The sequence below is a fragment of the Dicentrarchus labrax genome, unplaced genomic scaffold (assembly GCF_905237075.1).
Source record: "Dicentrarchus labrax unplaced genomic scaffold, dlabrax2021, whole genome shotgun sequence".
Taxonomy (NCBI): Eukaryota; Metazoa; Chordata; class Actinopteri; family Moronidae; genus Dicentrarchus; species Dicentrarchus labrax.
Window position 1 is genome coordinate 28949291 of NW_026136706.1, and position 26415 is coordinate 28975705.

The following is a 26415-nucleotide window of genomic DNA, read 5'->3' on the forward strand; positions in this document are numbered from 1 at the left end:
GCCAGGAGATACTGTATATTGTTTGTTTGTTTACAAAACTGATGTCTAGTTGCAAGTTTAAACAAAAGTAACAAAAAATTGTTTTTGAAAATCAATACAATATCGCATAATAAAATATCACAATCCAATTTTTTTTATATGTATGTAAGTATTATAAGCACAATTGACTTAAAGTACTTTTACTATTATATATTATGTTTTTGCATTAATATTACCTGTAAAATAGTACTTGTTTTTTTAAAATATGTAAATATTATCACTCATACACAAATCTATGCTGTACTGTCAAATCCACTGACCTCATGTATAAAAAGAATCATCCTTTGAACACTGCACCACACCAAATGTTGCTGTTGTTGCGTTATAGCCAGTAAAGCAGCCCTCTTTTCAGCTTTGTGTTGATGCATTTTCCAACTAATCCAAGAGGGTGTTTACATTTTTAATTGATTTTAGCTTAAGAAATAGGAGAATATTCTCAACCCGTACAGGAACACTTCATCCTTCAGTTTGTCTCAAACATTCACAATTAACACATCTGGTAAGTACAATATTTTCCTCTGAGATGTAGTAGAGTTATAAAGTTGTATAAAAGTAAAAGCACTTCACATTTGTACTTAGATACCGTACTAGAGTAAATGTACTTAATTACATTCCACCTCTGTTGGGTGGATAAACCAAAAGAAACCTCAGGCCCATAAGAGCAAGCACTCTGGAGTTGCTTCTTTTTTTTGGTCCAGGGTGAGCCATGATATACTGCAATACCAAGTGAGGCCACTATGACAAAATCACCTGAAAGCACAGAGTTATTCCTTTGGGCTTGGTGTGTACAGACTAGTGACAGTTTTCCGTGTCGGTGTTCCAGTTTTCGCTATTACTGGCTCATTGGCAGCACTAACTGGGGCGTTCATTAATATTATTAGTTACACCTGTGCTTTTTCTGCCATTACAAGTCCAATGTCTGTTGTGAGAACGGTCAACTGAAGTCAGATATGAAGGTGAGTCAGTAAGGGGAGAGGGGCATGAGAGGGGTATGGAAGCTGAGACAAAGAAAGCAGGATGGATAGTGGGTACATTATGGAAGCTGGGTGGCAGACAGATTAAAAAGACCACAATGCCTTGTTTTCCCTCCTGCTGGTGTGATACACGGAGTGACCAGAGCTATTTTCAAATACGCCTGACATGTCTGATACTTGTGCTCCTGTTTCCTGTTTCAGTACCTGTCTCTCACTCCATGTTTTAAGTGTCTTCTCTTGCTAATGTCTGCTCCAGAGGATGTTGCTAAATGTTGGATCCTTCATTTCACCCCCAAATTAAGTTCGTAGACAGTTCAACCATTTCCATTCCACAGTTCGTCAGTCAGAAATTGGTTTATTGCCAGGTAGATGAACTGCAAAAGTCAAGAACCATAAATATAAACTAGAAATTTACAATAGAAATGTGTCAAATACTCCTGCTTTAAAATAAATAGAGCTAGTGTTTAAAAGGTGGAGGATGGAATGTATAATGTTAGGACCATTGGGGCCTTTAAATATGAATTTGTTCCTTGGTGTGATATTTGACTCCACCTTTTAGTAAAAGCCAGTTTTTTCCAGCTTGGTGCCATTGCCAAAATTAAGCAGTTTCTGTATTTGAAAGATCTTGAGAAAGTTAAACAAGCCTGTATATCCTCCCACCTGGACTACTGCCTCTCCCTGTATACTGGGATAATTCAGTCATCCCTGTCCCACCTGCAACTGGTTCGTATGCTAGATGGAAGAGGGAGATTATTACGCCTATTCCGACCTCTCTCCATTGGCTGCCAGTACGGTTCAGAATAGATCTATTTGTTTAAAAAGCCATTAATGGGCTGGCCCTCTCCTATATCGCAGACTTCCCAACCCCTTATTCTACATCCATGTCCCTCAAGTCGGCTGACTTAGGGCTCCTGGCTGTCCTGGATTTTAAACTTAAGCACAGGGGTGAGAAAGCTTTCCCTTTTTCTGCCCTTAGACTGTGGGACAGCAACCCCCTCCATACCAGATCTGGCCCCTCCAGGCTCAGAACATACTTTTACTCTGGTGTTCGAATCGTCCTGATGTAGCTGATTTCTTGTCTGGTGCCTATGTGTTTATCTGTGAGCTGTGTGCATTGATGTTTCTCGTTCTTTAGGTTTCTCTTAATAGTGATTTTGTCCACCTGCTCTGGTCTGTTCAGCACTTTGGTTAACAAGGATTGTTTTTAAAATGTGCTTTATAAATAAATTTGATTTGATTTGTTAATTTTTATCTCCAACAGCAACATACTGACAAAGGAAGGTGCAAATGTTCACATTATAAAGAATATGTGCAATGTGGCAAACTAATAAAAATCCAAAGATTTGCATTCATGTAATCGTTAAGTTAGATGTGGAGACTTTATGTTAAAGCTGCAGTAAGTAACTTTAATAAAAATAACATATTTCATATCATATTCACTGAAACTTTCACTATATCCTGACAGTAGTACATGAGACAGATAATCTGTGGAAAAAAATCAGGTTCCTCTGACTCCTCCTAGTGAAAGTTTCAGCAAATATGACCAATTTAAAAAATTGTAAAAAAAAACATTATTGTAGAGCTACTGTGTCATGCTATTAAAAAACTTTTATTGTCATTCACTCATGTCCATTTTCAAGAATTAGTACTTTGCCATGTAATTACACCTCATATTTATGAGGTCACAGTGTGTTGTCTCCAAAGATCAGATGGCCACAGCTGAATCTCTAAAGGACCAGGACTGGTGACTGATAAGAAAAACCACACTTTTATTTCTGGATTTAGTGGGCTGTGAAAAAATATTTACTACATATGCAAGGAAAATGATCCGGTAAAAATAACTACAAAGGAAGTGTGTGTGTGTGTTGCTAACTGACCAGAGGTGAGTCCTCGTACATGATGATGCCGTCTCGGACTGAGGGCTGCAGGGTCAGAGTCTGGACCGTTGTATCCCTGGGGGAGCAGAAAACAAGTTTATACACACACATGCAAGATATGGGGATGACGCTGTAGATATTCATTTATAAAGTTTTGAAAAATCAATCAAAATGAGGTAAGAATTAGGTAAGATATAAAATGTGCAGCTTAAAAACCTTCATTTATCAATTATTAGGAACAGGTCTCTTTCTAATAAAAAGTGATGTCAGATTTCTCTTTTCCTCTCTAACAGTTCATTGCTCCCAACTGCAAGTTATTTTTATAGCGGTTAATCGTCAGATGCAGGCCAGTGAAAAAGGGTGTCAGTAACACTGCACTTGAGTTCAACAAGCCAGCGACACAAACGTCTCCCCAGCATCTCCCCCAACAACTTTGATTCCCTAGAGGTGCCTAAAATGACCCCCCTCCCCTCTTTCTCTGAACATCCCTCTCTCCTCGACGTCTCGCAGTGTGACCCAGGAGCCGTCCTAGTTTCCTTCCTGGCTGGCTGCATCTCTCTTGCTTTTCTGAGCCACATCTCTGTAGGCTCTCAGTCACAGGCTCCCAAAAGCCACATGCACAGATCTCCCTGCCTCTGCTCCGGTCTAATATTAGCTGCTGCTACAGTAGCTAACCAGGCCACATCCATGCTCGGCTCCACTTCAACTTTCACAAGACTTTGACGAACTGCACACGCAGGCCGAGAGGAGAAATGTCTACATGTGTCTTGTTGGCCACCACTGACTCTGCCATTGATACAGGATTGAAGCGTTACTTCAGTTCTTCAGGTTCATACAAGTGATGACTTTTATTGGCATTTTGTTTGCTGCCTATCTCCTGTCACAGATTCATCGACTCTGAAACAGTGCCTTCTTATTAGAGCCAAAATCAATACAAGGCCCATCCCTGCCTCCAAGCTACATTCAACAGCATGGCTGATTTCACAGCACACCACACACTGATCTATGGATGAGCAACTCTGACCTGATTTTCCTGAGGTGTGAGCCTGTGACCTAATTTTCCTGAGTTGTGATCGTGTGAGTATTCGTATTTATAGAAGCAGTGGACCTGAGCTAACAAGGACTTCTTCAAACGGTTCTTCTTTAATATGGGCATGTGAAGTCCTTGTTCTAGTGAAGGATGGCCTAATTTCCTGAGGACCAAAATAATGTTTGACACCCTTATATGGGAAAGAGAAAATTCTGGCTGCCCACATCTCTCTTAAATAGACTTTGTTCCTCTTATTGGGAAACTATAAGTACTTGAGAAAAAATATGAGATTATTACTCCTGAAAAAGCATTCCAGTACATCACAGTAGATACTGACGTGTTTTAGAGACTGATATCCCATTAGGGAGCCTCTCAATATTCCAACAGTAATAGCAAGATGCAGTATTAAAACACCGGAGAAACTGAGACTTTTATTCTTCTTCTTATTATTATTATAATAATTATTATCAGACTTTTTTGCCTTTAATGGACAGAGAGACAGTGGAGGAGAGACAGGAAATGGGCGCAGAGGGAGGGGATGACATGCAGCAGGCTGGAATCGAACACAGTCCGCTGCAGTAAGGACTCAGCCCACAGGGTTCCCACTCTTTTTCCAAATCATTTTCCAGGATTATTTCATGACAATACAGGCGAGCACTTGCTCACAAATGCTCATTTATCAGTAGTATTGACACACTTCACACCCGTTTGACTTTTCATTTTTTAAATGATGCAGAGTTCATGATGAACTCTCAGGTTCATTACAGGTAGGTGGTCAGCGTTTATGGGACACTTTCATGGCGTTTGTTCCGTGTATGGGGGTGAACAGCTACACTGACTGACACAGGAGATGAAATAATAAGGAAGCATTTCTCTGTTCTGCTCTGTGTCTGTTAAACCCCCCTTCGAAAAATAATAAAGGGTCTGAAATTAATACTCGCCAAGCTGCAAATGCTGCTAAATTTTGGTTTTGGCAGAAAAATAAATTGGGTTCACCCATGGGTTTCTATGGTAAAGATTTTGTAAACATACTGTAGGGCAAAGTTGAAATGTTTTGGCTGAGACTAATGTGACCCTCACTGCCCACCGTATCATGACGTCAGTTAATCAAATCAAAGCAGCTGCTACTATTTGGTACTTTCTAAACTTTCTTTTCTTTTGCTATAAGAATAATCTGTGTTGCGCATTAAGAGATTTGGCGACACATTCCTAATGAGGAGAATAGTCACAATGGTCAGTGTTTTTTTGCAAGCGTTGGCATCTGAACAACACAGGAGCCCCAAGGTCTTAGACCACGTTCAGACTGCCCAGATCTGATTTTTTCAAATCAGATTTAGACCACTTCCATATGTGGTCCTGAATCAGACCCATTTTTTTCAAAGCGGCCGCAGTGTGAACAACCAAGGCGGATTTGATACATCGACATTTGCCACAATTATGCGCCGGCGAGTTAATAATAAGCCAATTTGCAGCAATAACCCCGCAAAAGGCCAAAATAGCCAATTTGGCTCTCTTTCTCTTCATTCTTCTCCTCCTCAGCACCTGCTCATTAATGTTACGGCTGCCATTACACAAACATTTTGAAATAAAAGCGAAAATGCTTACTTCCTCCATAACCTCCCTAACTTTAGTGCAACAGCGTGCTGCGTCTGATGTCATTGTTATTGTTCTTTTGTGCATGCGGGTCAGTTCGAAACCGCAAAAAGTTCACACTGGAATCTGATATAGGCCACATTTTAAAAGGTAATGTGAACAGCCAAACAAAAAATCGGATCTGAGCAAAAAATTGAGCATTAAGACTTGCGGTGTGAACGTGGTCTAAGCTAAAATCTGAAAGTCAAAAGGTTCAGAAAGGTTCAAAACTTGAGGTAATTATTTTTAGTCAAATGATGCAATTCTATGTCTGGTAAAAACAATTTTGTCTTGTAAAAACAAACTGTTAATTTTGGACCCTGAAAATGGCCCTCGATTGATAATTGATAGTGAACTGGAGAGCTGTGGCTCTGCAGCTGGTTACCCACACACGGACGACTCTATACGTGAATACAGAAGCTGTCTGAATAAAAATGTATCGCAAAGGACCTATTGTGCTTTTTTTTTTTTTAAAGAACATATTCAGAGAAAGTTTTAAAAGAGAAGAGGCCATATTATGCCTTTTGGGGTTTCCCTGTGCTTAAGTATGTTATATAGTTTTTTTTGTGCATGTAAAAGGTCTGCCAAAGGGAGTTACTGTCTCCCACAGAAAACACTGCCTGGCGCGCCTCATTTAAATTCAGCCTCCTCTTCCATTTTGCTATGACATCATAGAGCAACATGGCACCACAAAAGGTTAGGTAACAGTCCAGTCCAATTCCTTTGTTCTTGGCTGCTACACAAAACTCTTCATCTACTCACGCCATCTGTTGCGACCCATAGGATTCACTTTATTTTTGATGGAAATGTCTGGAAAAATAAACTAGTCGATCCCCTAAATACAAGTATGAACCTGAAATGAGCATAATATTTCACAAACTGATGTGTGAATGTTCAAAAAAGTTTTGATCTTTGTGTTTGGGTTAAACACTTCTCCTTACCTGTGGAGCTGTAGGTATTCTCTTGGCCTGTTCAGCAGGTGCAGGAACCGGTCCACTATTTTATTCTTACCCACACCCTATGGAAGGATACAAACACAACATTCAGAACCAGCACAATTTAATGAAATCTTAACACACCAACTGTGTATCAGTAACATAGGCTGTAGAGGGAGATAAAGAGGTGTCCGTTTCATCTGTAGAGAGGCAGCGCTGAGAGGGAGAGTCGAGCATGTCCCTTAAGTTTTGATGCTGCTGCGTTCTGACAGGGAATCTTCTCTGGTACTCCCACTGGCTTCCCACAGAGCTTGCCTCTCCTGGATGGCTGCTGAGTCTCTCAGCCAGTCTGTCAGACGTCCAGTAAGCAGCTCTGACAGCTCCTAATGTCTCTTCTTCGCCCATGCATGGTCGTGCACTCAAATTTGCAAATAGCTTCTCCCGCTCAGTTGAATTTCTAACATAAACATTCATGCAAAAAAAACCCCACACACAGGCTACCTCGCCTTGGCTGCAAGTACAACATGTCCACTCTCACTCTCTCCTCCTCCTCCCTTTAACCCTACCCGTTAGGACCTGTCTAGAGACACAGAATGTCCCCAAGGAGGTGCTACTTGTCTCCTTATGCCCACAGTGAGCTGTGAGTGGGTGGGGTTGGAGGGTGACATCAGGGTGCAGGGAGCATTCATAACTCTTCCCTACTTTACTAAGAGCCATTTCTGCAAAAAGGAGATAGCAGTCTCAGCTCTGCATATTTTACATGACATCAAAGTGGGATCATGATAGTGATCATGATTGGACCTTTATGCATATAGGTTCTTGAGGCCCCAGTCTTAACAGGGCCTGTCTGGGGACTGGGGGATTTTAAGTAAAGCAGGAAGTTGAATGTTTTCATATGTCACTCACCTGGTTGCCCACCAAAAGGAGGTGCTCTCCTAATAGAAAGTCTTTCAACATGTCCTCCATCACCATCATGTGCTGCAGAGAGATTCAAACAGATAAACATTCAACTGGCACAGAAATTCTGATTACTGTTATGGACACATCAATAAAATCCAGATGGGCATTATGACGAATAGCATTTTCACATATTATGAAAAAGCACTGTTTAAAGATAAAACTAATAATAGACCACATTGGTTTGTGAAAGAAAATTGACTCAGTCCTCTCCTCTGCTTTTTAGAACTGTGCTTCTATTCAGAAGACAGAAAGCAGGTCGCTGACAAAATAGGGCATCCTCCTCGATCTCATCCTATCTTACCCTCTTCCACTCTTATTTCAGTCTCCAATGCAAGCAGGCAGAAGAAAAAGGGCAGAATGAGGACAGCAAAGAGATAAAACTGGGTCACGTAGCGTCATCTGTATTGCCATAGGAGTCATTTCCATAGCTGGCTCCTCCCCAGACACGCTGGGCCTCAGTGGCCAATGAGATGGGCATCAGACGTCAAAGTCTCACCTGGTAAAACCTAACATCTACCTTACATGAGGGTGTCATTTTATCTAAACCTAATGTGTGCAAAAGACTCTTTAAGGCCAAACCTAGCCTAACTAAACTCAACTGAAATGAATTTATGTGCCGATCAAGCAGTTTTGATTCAGGGCATGGCAAAAATATGAAGGCCATTTTTTTGAGAACCACTGAGAGTATATAATTCGGGTTTGTTTCCAGGTCTGTGAAGTGAAGCCAATGCAGAAATGAGCCTACATCTCACTTGATTTCTGAGCTCAGTCAACAGTTTCCTGAGGGGTTTATAGTCTCTATCTCTAGTTTCAGTCTTCTTCCATACAGCATGATGTTCATTTAGTAAATGACGTTCCCGTTTACAGTAAAATAGATGCTTTAGGGTGTGGCTACATTGTGACTGACAAGTCCGTCCAGCTCAACGCACCAAACTCAGATCAAACTGTCAAACCAGGCAGTGCTGATCAAATATGGATCCAGATTCTGTTACTGTGTTGACTATTTCTCACTTAAAATTGTTTCACAAACATATTTCAGTGTACTGTTTACCTCGAATACAAGAATGTGTGTGACCAGGCAGGTCGCCATTTTTCCTACTATGGACGAGTCAAAACTGCGCAGCCAATGAGCTGTGTTTACCCTACTATTTGATGTCAAAATGGCTGCTGTGAAAAAGGTCTATTGACTACAGCTTCCCTCTAACCCTAACATTAATTTGGCTGCAGGACAGGCTAAAATACAACTAGAATTTTCCAGCACAAGATAGATTATTTCCAGGATATTTGGTCACTTGAATTCATTTCCAGGTGTTTCCATGACTGGAAAAGTAGTCTCTGAATTTCCAGGTTTTCCAAGACGTGTGGGAGCCCTGAATCATGGCATAAAGTGGGTGTGACTGTTGTATCGTTGGGCTCTGAAAGTTGCAAAAACTGGTAAACTCGAACCCAGACATACCGACCTCCTGAAGGAATCTCATCTGTTTTAGAGATAGATGTAACGTACCTACTGATTTTGCATGACAACCATTCAATGAAGTCAACTATTGGTGTCTTGCTGCTCCAATGCAACAAAGTGGCGAATTAGATTGCCCTCTTATCCGACAAAATCCATCAATAACAGCATTCAGAGGTCAGTTACAGTGTACTGGGGCAGATTTTACAGTCAGACTATGACTGAGATTAGCATCTCTGAGACTCCAGTGTATCTGAAAAGGGCTCAGCAAGAACAACAAAGAGTATGGCCTTGGAAAATATCAGCTAATACCAGAACTAAAAGTAAAATCCCTCATAATGAAATAATGTCACACACTGCAACAAGGACAGAGGAATATTAATAACAATGCAGAAGGAGGAATGAAGGGGAAACAAAGCTGTCTTTTCACTGGCGTATGACTCATTTGAATGATATGAATATTGTGGTGAAGAATCAAGAGTGACCTTTCTCAGTTTGAGTGAAAAAAATTAACCAAAGTATTATTCTTTATTGTTTTTAATCCAACTTTTTGCTCTTATTTATTTTCCATGATCCCGATTTGATCAAATGTCTTTTCCAGCCCTCTTTTTACAATCAGTAAAGAGTGTTGTCTTACAGTCACAGCTTTGGTTTAGACTGACATGTGTCTCACTGAGTATATTTACCTGGGGGTTATCATAGAAGAGCACGTCTGGAACCTTCATCTTCTCGTTCGGCTTGTAGATGGGAGCAGACACATTGCCAATAGTCAACACACCATCCTTTATCTTACCTAGAGAAATGCAGGAGAGGAAGTCAGTATGTAGTGTTTCTTCTATGTTGATTTTGGAGCGGCGGCCCGCCATTGTTAAATTTCTGTCACCACGGTATCAGAAATGGGGCAGACGCACAATGTAGTCACGGTTGCCTTTTAAATGATCCTGCCGACATAATGCACCCCCGTTGGCTGCAATTTAACAACAAGTAGAACTATTCAGAGGTTATTGGGGCTGTCCAGTTTAACTCCACATACTGTTGTGTTGATGTAGCTTATTGTCAAAACGTTCGCTTTCTTCCAAGTCGACTATTAAACTAACAGCTCCACCAAAAACGTCACCACGGTGGGTCCGTTTTAATTGGTCAACGTTCAACTTGTCAGTTCTCAGCTCAACATCCTGATATCAAACATCTGGAAACATTAAAACAGAATTAATTAATTCAGAACGCTGCAGCATGAGTACTGACAGGAACTAGGAAAAGAGATCACATCTCTCCTGTACTAGTTTCTCTGCATTGGCTCCCTGTAAAATGTAGAATAGAATTTAAAATCCTCCTCCTCACCTATAAAGCTCTTCATGATCAGGCCCCTTCATATCTTAAAGAGCTCATAGTACCCTATTACCCCTCTAGAACACTACGTTCTCTGAATGCTGGGCTACTTGTGGTTCCTATAGTCTCAAAAAGTAGAACAGGAGCCAGAGCCTTCAGTTACCAAGCTCCTCTCCTGTGGAACCAGTGACTACACTATTTATGCTAGTATAATAATCACACAGGCTCAATTAATTTTAAAATCATTACCTATAATCATAACGATTGCCTGTATGACTCAGATGACAGAAACAGCCGACTGAGTGTATTCTTATATTTAAAGAAACAGAAATGATTGTGGTTTAAATGGTTTCTTTCCTTTGAGGATATTGAAATACTAGTTCCATCTGCACCTTTTAGATACAGCTTTGTCTATGCTGTATTTGTTTATAGTTGATACTGCAACACTGATGGGTGGCCTGCAATCAGCTTCACCCAGGAAAAACCCTAAAATAGCAGCAAAACAAATGAAACAAATGTGGTTAAATAAATCTTATCTAGGTAGCTGAGTGGAACTTACAGCTGAAGTCACGAGTGTGTTCAGCAGGATCTGGTTTATCCTGTATGGAGCTGTTAGCAAGGCTTTTTTCAAGAGAAGCACGGGCCAGGCTGGGCAGGAACCTAACACACACACAGACACAGACACAGACACAGACACAGACACAGACACACACACACACACACACACACACACACACACACACACACAGGCAATTAATCACTGGTGCACACAATCATACAGCATTAAAACACGTTTTTTATCAAAAATGAATCATCTGTATCAAAGCCAAGATAAACACACATTTATTTTGAGTCTGTGTGTGTGTGTGTGTGTACCTGGAAAGACAAGCCTTTTTGACAGCGTGGGCGATGCTCTCCTCAGGGTACTGAGAGAGACGGCGACAGATCCTCAACAGCTGTCTGGTGGAGAGAGAAGAGGCCAGAGACTGTGCCTGGAGACACACACCGCACACAAATAAATGACTTCGATGGCACACATCTTAACAAACTGATAAGAGCTAACACACACATACAAACTTACCGTGGGGTCGTTTGTCTTACGGAGATTGTGTGTGAGGTGCAGTAGATTCTCTGCTGCTTCCTTTGGAACATTAAGAATCTAAGAAGTGGGAGAAAAAGAAAGAGAGAGTGGCTGATGAAGATTATGGTATTTAGATAAGAAGAGAAGTGGATTTGAACTACAGAAATCTTGATCCAGAATAGATTTTTCCCAGTTGACATACACTCAGTGGCCAGTATTATTAGGTATACATGGCTAGTTTGTGGTGCTGTTCAAAAGCTATCAGGCAATAAATGAAGATGGAAAAAATAAAGCAACAGCAGGGATGGGACGATATACAATATCATCATGTACTGTGATAAAGCACACTAAGACAAGTACAAAATGGTGCATTTGCATTATAATATAATAATCGTGAAAAAGCTGCCTAGCTCGCTAATGTACAGTCCTTTATTGATTTCCTGATTGAAACCTTGAATTGCCACAAGGGGGAGCCTACATCTTTCCAGTCATTCCAAAATCAGGGATTCTGTTTAAGAAATCATTATCCAGGACATTTTCAGGAATTTTACAATACAGGACAGCACTTACCCACAAACGGTCATATAATTTACCGGTAGGCCTAGTATTGACACATATAACCCACTTGTCACTCAAAGAACTTTAAGCCTTAATATAATTTAAACGGGTAAGTTATATAAAAATTCAACCCCCGTAACAGGGAAATTAGCTACAGAAACCAAAACATGGTTGTACACATTTTTATTTCTGCTGTATAGTTGGGCATTTTAATATGGAGACTGACTGACTCAGTCAAATAATTCTAACTACATTTTGCATATATATATTTTGTGCATCTCAATTATTTTCAGATAATCGTGACATTAAATCACCCCATACCTATTGTTGTCAATGCACTATTTTCTTATATTGTCAATATAAAATAACAAGTTATAAAGATTTAGTAAAATATACAATTTCAGTGTATTTTGTTTTGATCTGACCAGTTTATCACAATAACGTTTGCACCAACATAACGCTGGATTGTTCATAAATGTATTAAATGTACACAAAGCAGTAACCAGTGGAAGTAAAAAAAAAATGGATGAGAGAGTATGAAGGTGTGTGTCTCACCAGTCCCTGTATGAGGTCCATCTCCTCTGCTTTGGACAGCGGGGTGACCGTGTGGTAGAGGAACATAGTGAGCAGCTCTGGGCTCAGCCACTGCTGACCTCTGCTGCTGCTGCTCGCACTGGCACCCACAACGGGGGGCTCGGCCAGGGCCAGCACCCTGAATGATGGATGGATGGGGAGGATTGACCTGAAAATAAACCCACACACACACACGCACGCACCACCACACACACACACACACACACACACACACACACACACACACACACACACACACACACACACACACACACACACACACACACACACACACACACACACACACACACACACACACACACACACACACACACACACACACACACACACACACACACACACACACACACACACACACACACACACACACACACACACACACAGTGTAACAGTTACACTCTAGCAGTGGAATATACATACAGTTGAACATCTGTTTAGCCGTGTTCAAGTAGTTGTAGAGTGCAGGTGCACATGCTGTTTGTCACGGATGTGTGTGTGTGTGTGTGTGTGTGTGTGTGTGTGTGTGTGTGTGTGTGTGTGTGTGTGTGTGTGTGTGTGTGTGTGTGTCCTAACCAATCTATGTCAGGGACAAGAGCATGACTTTTGACAGCTGCCTGTGTAATTCTCTGATTCAAGAGGACAGCAAAGTCCATTTCTATCACCCCACAGAAACACCCACACTGCAACAGGATATATTTATTCTAATGTGGGTGGAAGCGGGCGCTAACCATCATCATCGTCACTGGAGTGTGTGGGAAGACATTTCATATATGAAGATATCAGAGGCTGCTATTATTGGGCGTTATAACCATGCCCTGTAATTCACTATAAGAAGTGAGTTTAGGTAATGTTGTCTGTCTTGTTCATGCACTCACTTTTTCTTGCCGTCTTGCTCGCTCTATACAGTCTTGTTGCATAAATTCATTTTAATAATCAATAACCAGGGAGAGATCGATTATCAGCCTGGCCAATTATCAGATTTGATATTCAGCATTTTTTTATTGTATCGCTATTCATTTTATCAGATTGATGCTAAAATAGATTAAAATGTGCTTCTTTGGCTCTGAATAAACACAAGGGTTAGTATAAATTATATGGATACAGTGCAGTCTGTTGTAAGGATCCCAGTGTGTGGGTGTGTGTGTGTGGGTGTGTGTGTGCGTGTGTGCGTGTGTGTGCGTGTGTGTGTGTGTGTAATTGTTGAGGAGCAACAAGGGGGAGTGGTGTATTAGCTGAGAAATAGAGAGAGGAAAAGAAGATAGAGAAAAAAAAGGCAGACTAATTGACAAGGAAGAGAAAAAAAGAGCGAGAGAGATAAGTAAATATGGTGAGGGAATATAAAGAAAGGAAAAAGAGAGAACAGAGAAAATAGGTGTCTCCTGGCGAAAGCACCTCATGATGTCCCACGTCATTATTATTATTGTAATTTTTTTGTCTCTTTGTTTTGTTTTTATTGGTATCTGTATCAGCCCTGAAAAAGCCATATTGGTTGATCACGAATCCAAACCTGATTGATAAATGGTAACAATTTCACTGCTGGTCTGGAGCCAGACACTCCAAAATGTGGTACAATTTCTATCTGTTGCTACGGGAAACAACATTAACTATCAGGGAAACAGGGACACAATCCATAACGATTTCATCCACTGCCTCAAGCACAATTGCGTCTTGTTTTCATTGCTGCAAAGAGGTTTGCAAAAGGAAACACTGTTGCAGGCAGAGTGATCAGAATCTCAGCAGGAGCTACGAGTATTTTCTCTCAGTATCCAGTTCAGCATGTAAGGTTCCTGGTGCAGCAAACAGACATGACAAAGTCAGAGACTTTATATACGGTATATATGCATGTATATATATTTATATGCATGTGACTTTGTCATATGTATGTGTGCTACTAGAGCGCAGCATATTATTTTATTATTAATAAATACAATTATTATATTATTTATTCATAATGTATTCATAAATCTGTTGATCATTTTCTCGATTAATTGATTAGTTGTTGGCCCATAAAATTTCAGAAAATGGTGAAAAATGTTGATCACTGATCACAAAGTGTCCTGTTTTGTGTACAACCCAAAGATATTCAGTTTACTGTCATAGAGGACTAAAGAAAGCAGAAAATATTCACATTGGAGAAGCTGAAATCAGAGAATTGACTTTTTCTTAAAAAATTACTCAAACCAATTAATTATCAAAATAGTTGGTTGCCAACTAACCCATTAATCGACTAACTGTTGCAGCTCTACCAGAAACATTAAACATTGAACTGGATATTGAGAGAAAAACGCGTAACTTGTACTGTAATACACAATCAAATCCTGGTGGACACACGCACATGCACACACACACACACACACACACACGCATGCACACATTTTGTCTGAGCCACAAGAGCAGAGGAAGAGGAAGTGGGTTTATTTCAGCCCAGACGCCCCACCACAAACATCCTTCCTGCCAGCTTAGGTGGGTTTTTAAGACGTGCACACGCACAGACGCATGAGTCATATACAGGGTAGAGTTAAGGTCAAGACCAACACCGGTCATTCACATACGATATATGGCTGAAATGTGAAATGCTGCCTCATAGTTTCATAAATTAGTGTATAATAAGCCCTCAAACTAATGAATCTATTGCTGAAACAACCATATTTCCAACACTCCCTACTACTGCAGACCCAAGCATTCTTTAAACTTTGGGCTATTTTCAGTCTGAACACCTGGTAAGACTCCGTCCCTGACAGGAGGCTCTGGATAAGTTGGATGATATGAAATACAGATCTAGAAGATTCAACACAAACGTACAGTATGCGTCAGTCTTCTCTTCATTTTCGTGACTTTTTTAATGAAAGTTTTTTTACTGTAGACATCCCTAAATTGTGAGAGATGGTGACTGTAACAGGAATATTCAGTCCTCTGTACGGGTGAGACAGAGCCTTCAGAAGACGCAAGCATCATAAATCTGAATGCCGCTCTCTTGCTCTACCTGGAATGCTATTTTTGTCTTCACTCTCTGCCTCCCTCTCCAGTTCTCTCTCCCCCTCGCTCTGACTCCTCCTTCCTGTTATGGCGCTAATGCTGAAATATATAATCCTAAAATGCTCCTTACTTTTCCCACACTTAACCCATAACCCTCTGTGAGCTGACCTGCATGTGTGTGCAGGGACGCTGGAACTCAGTCAGAGCTGGGGTGCTGAGAGGAAGTCTGTTTATATAATGATGTCATACTAAATGCTAAATGTGTGAAATTCACTTTACACAAAGAAAGTCATGATAATTAACATTTTGATGAAGTTTTCATTATGTGAGATTGCTGCAGCGCACTCGGCACTCCTACTTCCAGAGCCTGTGTCTGTATGTGTACCTCTCTTGCAGTTGCTGGTCACTGAAGTGCAGCTGCTCCTTTAGTGTCTGGTATTTATCCCATCTCAGTAGCCTGGTCCCATCATACAGATCCAGCTCCCTGTCGTGGAGTAACCTGGGAACACAAAACACAGTGGAATGAGCTGAGAAATAGGTGTTTGTAGAAGAACAGAATAAAAAGACAGCATAGAAAACAGAAGATATTACGAGCAATGATATCAACATTATTCTTAAAATAACACAACCAGTAAATATTGGAAACTGTGTATTTTTAGCAAACTGAAGTACCTAGAAAGCACAGCCAGGGTTCCCAGGTTGACCCTGTGTATGCCGTCCAAAAGCAGCAGCTTGCCCTCGATGGCAGCAGTGACCAGTGGAGACGGCCTCCACGCTGTGTCTCCGTTAGGGAGAGTGTACCTCTGCTGAAGAAGGTCCCTGGCTGTCATGTCCTGGAAGTGAAGGATGAGGGATTAAGAGCAATGTAGGAAGTGTGCTAGTAAATATCACACAGTGGGACGGGATAAAGAGAGCTGAGGTTCTTATTGCAATCGACTATATCTGTAATCTGCTGCTACATTTGATATATCTGCTGTGCAGATAACAGCTAATGGCGCATTTCTGTTTGGGGGGAAACGTCTGCGGAGCAAGCCTGTCATATTCACTATCACGCTACTGAGTCATGGCAGAGACGGAGGGTAGAGGAGGGAATACAAGCTGAGTTGTACAATTTATTCCAGGCAGTCAGTACTGAACTGCTAACTGCTCCACAGCAAGAAGACCTTTTTCATTAAGTCAAACACAGGCGCTATATTTTCCATTTGGTGCTATCATGAAGTACTATCATCAACGGCAGGGCAGGCGCAGCCCATTAAAGGCCAGAGATAAATGGACATCTTTCTTTAACCACAGTTAGGTCAGACAGGATAAGGCCAGGAGGACGTCATGGACATTAATAATTTCTAAATGTCATTAACAGGAGGACTGCTGACAGAGTGTCTGGTGTCCTCAAACAAAGGGACAAATCACTCCATCCGTCTCTGTGTAACCTACCAACATAATGAACGCCTCTGTGGTCTGTCTGCGTGTTTCAGAAAACCAGCTGTCAGAGCATCAAGATACACGGCCCATACTCCCACACTATGCAACTGTCAAGTATATTCCATATTGTGGATTTTCTCTGAAAGGTTAGAATAATAAATGATTTCTCCAGGAGACATACACACTGTGATTGCTGTGCTTGCAGCAGGCACAGTAAAGGGGTCGCTCCAGTTAACCTAGCAGGTCGCTTGAGTGACTTTCTCTCCAGGCTGTTTAAACAACCTGTTATTATGTCTGCTGACATGCACAGCTTTGATGGCATTTCTTGTATTGACCCTTCCTAAGTCCCTCCCCTTTTTGCTCTGTCCTCCAATAACAGTTTAGCAACTCTTAGTCAGAATTCAGTCAACTTCCTCCTTTCCTGTACTTAGATATGCTATGTGCTAGGTGTTATGTTGAAAAGACAACTACATATTGAAGACAGTTAAAAGATAAGTGACCTTTTTTGAATAACTACCTGCAATACCTTTACTTGTGGTGGGGGTATTCCTAAACTGTGGTATTGGTTTTACACAAGTAAAAGATTGAAGTACTTCTTCCACCATCGGTTTACCAGAAGTTAAATGTGTCACCAGAACCTGCTTTCTGCACTCTGTAAACTGATCACCTGTCATGAGAGGAGTATAACTGGGCTCTCATCTACCTTTTCCTTTCAGGTTTTTTTTTTTTTTTTTTGCAAAGCTGCTCCCCACAATACACAAGGCAACATTTAATCAGACTTGGTAGATTTGCAAATGTAAGTTGCTGTACATTGTGCATCTGTGTAAAAGCTTCTGTATGGTTTTATCTTTTTGTTTTATCTTATTCCGTGATCTGTATAATAGAATGTGTGTAATATGTTACAAGTGTGTTAATGTTATGCTTCCCCTCTCACTCCCTGTGGTCAGCTATCAAGGGAACAGTCTTATTCTAAAATAAATTACATTCCTGGGAAATATTGTTCATTTTTTTGTTTGCAAAAGAGGGAATGGGTTGTTGTTGTTTTTATGTTTTTGTCCATTGAAGGACAGACACCAACAGATAATATATTTATATTCCTTGCTAGTCTTCAATGTCACTTTGTCTTCCAAAAATGGGATTTTCAGAGCCGACAAGTTGAATTGCCCGGCGAAGGATTCCGCAATTCCCGCAGCACAAGTCACCCCTGACCTCAGCCAGCTAAAAATAGCTGCGGCATGATGCATTAATACATAAGGCTTCAGTACACCCGTTTCCTGCACAATCACCCAGATGACTACATTCCAAAGAATCCCACACACACACACACAGTCGGAGGTTTTACAAAGCTTCAGATTCATTTCTGTCTCTCGTTGCTCTCTCTCTGCCAGTCAGTGTCAGTTTCTGGCAGGAGGCCCTGAGGCCCAGGTAATGAAAGACAGATGTGGGTCTTTTAGCCAAACTGCTGTCCTAATTCTACATCCCTACCCTACCCATCCCTTCTACATCTACTCCATCCCACTGTACTGCACCTTCCCTGGCTCTACATTCGTGACATGTATGCTCTGAGCATTTAGATGAAGTTGGATAGTGTAACACATCTTTAGCCATTATCTTCATTATCGTCTTTAATCAACTGGGGGCAATTAACCAAATGATTATACAGCAAGGGGGCGAATAATGGTGTGAATAATAAAATTACTTTTGTTTCAAATGCTTGTGTTTAAAACGCGTTATGTGACATGAGAAGAGCATTCTCTTCAGATGAAACATTTTCCATATTAGAAGGTCTTCTTTCATAAAATACCCCTCACTCACTGTGTGCAATTTGTTTGCCCCCTCTCCCTATTGGTTAAACCCTTCTTCACAGGTCAGTAAGTGTGTGAGTCTCTGCCAGTGATATGCTTTCCCTGACGTGATGAACACATATCCAAAAATACTTTTGACATGGCTACAAGGCTTGCACAGGTTTCAACAGCTTAAATTTTTAGACCATTATTAATGCAATTTAAGACCTACGTTATACTGGCAAAAAAGTATGAAGGATATGAAGGACAATAGGTATTGGTTCCAACATTGAAAAGAGGCTAAAACTGAAAGTAACATTAATTTGCTTAATCCAATCAACTTTTAAGACCTGTCAGGACTAAAATTCAAATTATTGGACTTTTTAAGTAGCTACAACACTTGGTTGCTTGATGGCTGTATATACGTACAAAACACATTATCAAAGTGTGAAGTGCAAAGGTAGCTATAGGAAGTTAAATAAATACTAACATTTTGTGTGACAATATGGGCCAAGACGGACAAATGGTCATGGTCTTTTTAGAAATTAAGTCTCTATTTGGGATTTTTGAGATTGATACCGATTATAGAGGGAAAACACATTACAGATATAGTGAATTTCTGGGATGAAATGAAAAAAGATCTTTTCTATGAGGATTGTGCACAGCCTTTGCACTGATATAACTATGCAAAGGCTCTCTGAGGGCAACAAGAAATTATCTTATTAAAGAATATTTGAGTTCAATAGTCTTTAACATGTTCAATAATTATGATACACACTGGCAACACAGGTCTCTCAAGATTGCATAAATGTGACATAGTAGTAGAGCTAGGTACTCACATTTTTAAAATTTGAATACTTAGGGTAATTAAAACATATATTCAATTCCATGATGCTTAAAAGTACTCATTTCATTTGTAATTTTATATGTTTCTCTATCATGAGCTTGCTCCAGACACTGTATCTTTGTGTACCAGGTGCTATTTTTACGGGACATCCTTCATTTTGAGTGCTGGTCTCAGTCATTATATGGGGGCTTTGACATAAAAAGGAATTCTGTATTTGGATATTACACACCATTTCATCACATGCTCTGTGGCGTTTTCACAGATAATAAATTAGAAGACCTGTTTTTATTTACCTGGTAGAGCATGACTGGCTCTATGCTGTAACCCAGCATCTCAGCGAACTCTCTCGCAATCACTGACTTTCCACAACCCTAGAAAATACAAAGTGATTAATATTAAGACCAGAGATCACATGTGTACTGTATCTGTGTATAATTTTCATTATATGTTTTAGCTACCTTGGTTCCTATCAGGCATATGTCCTTAGCCATGTGTGATTGCATTATCTCAGCCATCAGCTGGGAGTGGCTTGGTGTACTGATGAAGGTGGGGCTACTGTTGGGTGGACGCAGCTCCTTCGTACCTGCTGGAACCTGAAGTTTAATGGAGACAAGAAATAACCATGAAAGAACAACCAACAGCTGTATCATTCTAAAAAAGTTGTTGAAAAATATTCCTTTTAATAAATAAACCATGAATCACAGACTTATCAGCATCACTGGGAGAAAAACACACTGTATGTTCCAACAACACTGTTATCAAATGATCTATGCACAGCATATTAGAAGCCAAAAGAACTACTGCCACAAACAAAAAAATACAACTTCAGAGAGTGAATAAAAGTGATATCATTTGTTTGGCTGGAAGATCAGCACTACTATTCTTAGAAGTATGGAATATCTCTGTTCTCCTAAACCCCGCACAGTGAGTCATTCACAAACAGTTAGTTTTTCATCCAAGAAGAAGAATTACAGACTGATAAAGATGTTCCTTCCAAAAACTCAACGGAGTCAACTACAGAGTATCAGTCAGGGCTACTGATACAGTGTGTCTGCCTGTGGTGGCCTGCCATGGAAAAATGGACATCTCTGCGTTATGTATGACTCACTGACTGTTGTTTTTAGTTCATAATTTGATGAAGGTCAAATGACCACACTCATGGGGACAGTCAGTCAGTCAGATTATCTAGTCTGATAATAGAGTGCTGCAGGAATCAGTTAGATGCCTGAAATAAGGTCTGTGGTAACACAAGCTTAACAGATTTTCACGCTTTGTTCTACAACATGAAATACTTCAGTAAATACCTACCTGTGAATTTGGAAGCTTCCACATCTTAAAAGGTCCAGTGTGTAGGATTTAGTTGCATCTAGCGGGGTCTCACTCGCTTCACCCTCCCTTTCCAAGCACAAAGGAAAAACTACGATGCCACCAAATGACGACCCAGTTGGTTTGTCTGTTCTGAGCTACTGTAGAAACATAAGGGCTCTAAGGCGGTTGCTAACAAGTGTCTAAAAGAGACTACAGAGGTTGTTGGTGACATTAAAACAGAAACTGTCTACTCACTAGTCCACCTTTACAGCTTCATTGTGTTTATACTATTCTAACGTTACAACCTGCAGATTTTAATTCCAGGATTTAATTACAAGTTGGCAGTTAAGTGGTGGTGACGTTGATGTCATGTGACCATGGTGTAGTTTGTTTAAAGCCTAACGTTAGCTTTTTACTTCTGCTGATCACATTTATGCTTCAAAGATCATAAACGTGGTGTTCATTAGTGAAGACTATCTTACTGAACAAAACTGTATCATAAACCTTTGTTCACCACAGAGCTAATTTCCTGCAACAATCCAAACCCAATGGAACAATCCCATTAGCTTTTTGTCAAAGGAACCATGGCGATGCTAACTTATGGGCTGGACTACAAAAATACGGAATCCCTGCAGCATCTATATATCAAAATCAAACAATAATGTAAGAGTGCACAAGATTCTTCTCTTAGCCTAATGTCTCTGTCATTTAGTTTCTTTATTATTCGTTTTACAAAACATAATTTCAACCATTTAAAAGTTACCCTGTGGAGTTTTTGACCTTTAGTAGGACTATGGAGCAGGATCTTTGTGTTCCGTTTGTCTCAGGCACACATACAAGGACGCACATGAACCCACATTGCACGTAGATCATGCATTATACATTCCTGCCAATGGTTTCCCACTATTCCACTGATCTACATGTGACAGTAATGGTACACAGCTGTGGTCCAGCAAAGGCAGTGATGAAGGAGACTGCATGATGCAACATGGATGTAAAAGATGTAGGATACAAAATAAATACAGAAAACCCCATAGGGCATCTTTAACAGGAGCATGAACAGTGCGCTTTATCCAGAATCAGAATAAAGCACCCCATCGCCACACACAGGCCTTGTAGTTCAGTGTACATAGTCAGCATTGGGGATTTATAATGTATATAGCCAGTCTACTGGTACCTGAAATGTGACGTCCTTGTCCGCGATACGTAATGTGACATCTGCGTGGCCCTCAAGACCCCTGGTAGCGGACAACCTCGAAATGGCGCTGGGTGCTGGCTGACGACGACCATCCAAAAGCTCAAATCTCTATGTGCCACAGAATATGTATAGACCAAAATGAATGCTTTTGAATAAAGTATCTTATCGTATGTTCACATTAGAGGACACCCCATACAGATGAAAGTGACGTGCACATCTTGACTTACACTGAGTACACCCTCTACAGCAGTGCGCCCATCCTTGCCCAGGATGCTGTTGTAGGGGTAAAGTCTGTGGACTAGCTGCTGGGAGGACAGCATGGGGAAAGAGTTCTGCAACAACACAGAAAAGACAGGCGGTCTAGCATCCATGCATTAACAGAGGTAATTTTTCTTATTCTCTCTCCCTCCCTCTAAGGGACAGTAAGTCAGATTTAGAGTGCCTTGACTCTCACCAGCACATGGAGGGCAGGAAGCAGGTTGTCCACAGGGAAGTCAGGGAGGCCAAGGTTGGATGATTCCTGGGAGCACAGCGTGGTGGCTAGTGACAGCAGCTGGGACACCCTGACACACAGGATACAAGGCATGAAGAACTACTGACACTCCAAAGACTACAAAAGAATACTCAAACAGGCCAAGGTCTAAGCTTTAGTAAGTGTTTACTTTCAGTCCTTACCTTTCTGCAGCAATGTTTGGTCCTGCAGTGTACAACAGCTCCAACTGGTCCTGAAAGGAATATAGAATACACACTACACACTTAGATCTTCTAAGGAGCACTGTGAAAAAGTTATACAAGAGGGACGGGAAAGGAAAAAATCACAAAGATTTATTGGTGAAAACTGTTGGTTGAGGGAGTATGGTCACAAGATGTGGCTACAATCTGAAAATGAGACAAGCGGCATAAAATGGAATAATCTGCATGATTCCCAGATCTTTTTGGGAACATTTCTTTGGGACTATTTATTGCTAGAAAGTAGTTCCAATTGTTTGTTTACAGCGTGTTATGTGGATTTTTCAGGGTCATAAAGATAGGATCAGTAGGGAGAACCTTTTACCAGGTCCTTCTTCCTTATTATTGAGACATTTTGGTGGAGGGAACTTCTTGATTTTAAATGATCTATTAATTCTTGGACTGACCTTGAATGGTAGGTAATAAATGTCTCTGGCCTGGAAGCGAGAGCGGAGAGGAGGATCCAACGGGTTGCCCTTGTACTTGGGGACAGGAAGGCCAAGAGCGATGACCCGAAAGTCCTCACTTACACGGACAATCTTCCAGCTGTCCAGCTCCTCTTTGGTGTGCTCCTGCAATGCATAACTCAACAATACAACACTTTTCTATTGTACACAACTTGGCAAATTCCAATTTTGCATGCAAAATGCTACAGAGACACAGCCGCATGTAACAAGTACAGACTCTGAATGTCACACAGTATTTATGGCAACAGCATTTTTTCCTCCAAACACAGGAGAAGCACTGTAGGAGTAGTGTGAGAGTCACTGTTTAAGTGTGAAGATTCAGATAAATACGGCTCCATAAACAACAGCCATGATCATGATACAGAGGATTGAATTCTCTCATGCTTAGCTGTTCTTTAAAAAGATCATCATTCTATTTCATTTCCAAACCAGGACACCTTAAAGACCCTCAAACCCTCAAAGATGCGCGCTGCTCTGACCTGCAGCAGCTTGTCGTAACGCTCCGCTGACATTAGGAAGCGTCCGTCCTCCAGCTGCATCTCTCTGTTCTCTAGCAGGTTGTTGAGAACGGGCAGAACGTTCCTCTCTGCCTTCTCTAGCCCCTCCAGGACCAAGACTCGACCCTGTGTTGCTGCCCTTACAGCACACTGCAGAAAAACACATAAGATGTGTAAACTAATCAGTAAATTCAATCAATACTGCAGAGATAATTAGAGATCCGGGGGAAGATGTGGGTATGAGGAAGTGGCTAATTTTAAAGCTAAAGCCTACCCGTTTGCAATCAGTTCATCCTCAAATCTGCTGGTCCATTGTCCAGCACCACCTCTGACCCTGTGTAAATGTTACCAGTGCTAAAAGCATTTATACAAAGAGCAATCTGACTGTGCATCAGTTCTTACTGCCCATGCTCTAATGACAACATGAGCTTGCCATAAAGCATTTCCTGAGGATGTCCTCAGCTTATTGTGTTCAGAGCATCCTCCAAACTACTCCAAACCAAGCTTCAAAACAGTCTCAGCTGTTTTAGGAAGGCCTATTTTCTACCACCAAATGTGGGATAAAAAAAAAACTTGTGTGTGCGTGTACATTATATGTGTGTGTATATGCACATCTCTGCATCAAAAAGCACATCTGACGTCAAGAGGCAGGAAACTTTAGCTGTCTGGGTGGACCGCAGAGCAAGTGGCCATATAATTAGGTTAACATGTAAATACGTGGCAGGTTGTGTGGGAAGCAGAGCCATAAAACTATAGTGAGGACCAGATGCTCTATATTTAACCCTTGATCCATTTTCAGCACAAACGCTGTAATCACATAATTGTTAGAAATGTTAAGTGACGCAGGATGGCGAGAGACGGGAAAGCACAGAAGGGCCTTGTTTTCTGCAGGACACTAAATACAGAGAAAACATCCCACCAGAAACTGAGAAGATTTTAGCAAACATTTAGCAGCGGATGTTATAAAGAGCCGAATAAACAGAATATTGAAAGGACGAGTCATAAGTATAGAGCAGCGATTCCCAAACTTTTTATTTTTATTGGGGCCCCATTTGGCAGAGTAAAATGCAGAACAATGCTGTGATATTTGAGTTCATTAGAAGACAAGAGAAGAGATTGATTTTAATTAACCCTTCCTAAGCCCTGCTAACTTTCTCCTTTCCTGTACTTGGATATGCTATGTGCTAGGCTCGTTTATGAAAAGATAACCACATTTTGAAGATGGTTAAAAAATAAAATCTACATATACACTGTATATAGTCAAATCTTAAATTAGCTAATGTTAGCAAAACTCTGCTAACTAACTAGCTGATCTACATTATTGGTTAACTAGTTAGATAGTGTTTTGCTAACTTTAGCTATCAGATGTAACTAAATAGCTAACTATTAATGTTGAATGATTGATATAGATTAGCGGAGCACGGAGAAAAAGGGCCGCCCCCTTTTTCTCCGTGAGAGGTCAATTAGGAAAATAAAATGTATCTCAACAGCTTTTGTGTGACTGGGATATGGTTTTTTTTATACTTTTCAAAACTGAATGATCTAACATGTTAGAAAAAACAATCCAAATGATATTTAATACCACAAGGTGGCAAATACAATGATTGACTATTTTTGGCACACCTGACTAACATGCTTTCCACCACAGACACAAATTGAGCTCTCACATATCTATCCTTCATGCCTGATATCCACAGTGGGACGTCTGGTGCTAGTGGGTTTCTGTCCAAGAACACAACACAGATTACTTCAAAGTACAATGTCGTCATTAGTTTTGGGTCTTCACTCATACATCTCTGATGTTAAAGCATTGTTCTGTCCCATTTGCGTGGCCCAAATACCTGGATAATGGCTTCTAATTTTATAACAAACTGTTCCTGTTTTTACCTCCACACGTGCAGTTTCGTCCAATTAAAAATGAATCATGCCATTAACACTGCTACTCCAGTTCTTGCACATAATGACTATCATTAAAGACTTCTTTTTTCTTTTAAAGGTCCAGTGTGTAACATTTAGGAGGATCTATTGGCATTAATGAAAAACAGTATTCATAAGTATTTTTTCATTAGTGTATAAGAATCATTGTGTTTTCCTTACCTTAAACTGAGCTGCTTTTATCTACAGAGGGAGTGGGTCCTCTACTACGAAGTCTACCATGTTTTTACAGTAGCCCAGAATGGACAAACCAAACAATGGCTGTAGATAGGGCCTTCCCAAGTTCGTAATTCGCAACTTCACTACTAGATGCCCCCAAATCCAATACACTGGTCCTTTAAAAGCCATTAATTGTTTACAATTTTTTTTTTACGTTTTTGCTTGGCTTTGCATGGTTTTGATGCTCAGTTGCCACTCATTTGTACATACACAAGATTATTTGGGGGTTTACTTGCTACATGTTACTGACATACTGTCTGGAAAGTGCATCTAATTAATTTATTTTTAAAAAGAACTTGCTTCTGAGGCTAATTATTGGTTGGCTATACACTGGTTTCAGTCCAAATTACTGTAATAGAGTCTTATTAGCAGTGTGGGTTTGAGGTAAGCAGACTTACATAAGAGCCTGCTAACTGGTGAGAAGTGGCTGGGAATGTCAAAAGTACTACAAGCATGCGATTGCATCCATGTGACTCCATTCTTCATACGAACTTGGTGGGAGGGGGGGGATCTTGGACTGAAGGAGGAAAGGGAAAAAAAAGAAAGAGCGAGAACTAAAGAGACCGAGAGT

General features: G+C 40.6%; 1 protein-coding gene and 1 long non-coding RNA gene across 3 annotated transcripts in view; both read right to left on the reverse strand.

Annotated features, from left to right (window-relative positions):
* Positions 1–26415, reverse strand: part of LOC127365400 (uncharacterized) — a 177316-nt gene that overhangs the window by 68887 nt on the left and 82014 nt on the right. The gene's annotated exons all lie outside the window — the stretch shown is intronic.
* Positions 1–26415, reverse strand: part of vwa8 (von Willebrand factor A domain containing 8) — an 86900-nt gene that overhangs the window by 53901 nt on the left and 6584 nt on the right. The window contains exons 5-22 of the mRNA XM_051403176.1: positions 23673–23840; positions 23134–23298; positions 22673–22722; positions 22452–22560; positions 22225–22329; positions 21977–22105; positions 19950–20084; positions 19785–19862; positions 16111–16271; positions 15824–15937; positions 12424–12610; positions 11311–11388; positions 11106–11221; positions 10789–10889; positions 9587–9693; positions 7394–7465; positions 6494–6570; positions 2891–2966 (exon numbers count right to left, since the gene is read on the reverse strand). Of these exons, the coding sequence (XP_051259136.1) occupies positions 2891–2966; positions 6494–6570; positions 7394–7465; positions 9587–9693; positions 10789–10889; positions 11106–11221; positions 11311–11388; positions 12424–12610; positions 15824–15937; positions 16111–16271; positions 19785–19862; positions 19950–20084; positions 21977–22105; positions 22225–22329; positions 22452–22560; positions 22673–22722; positions 23134–23298; positions 23673–23840 (2028 nt within the window). The remainder of the gene's footprint in view (positions 1–2890; positions 2967–6493; positions 6571–7393; positions 7466–9586; positions 9694–10788; positions 10890–11105; positions 11222–11310; positions 11389–12423; positions 12611–15823; positions 15938–16110; positions 16272–19784; positions 19863–19949; positions 20085–21976; positions 22106–22224; positions 22330–22451; positions 22561–22672; positions 22723–23133; positions 23299–23672; positions 23841–26415) is intronic.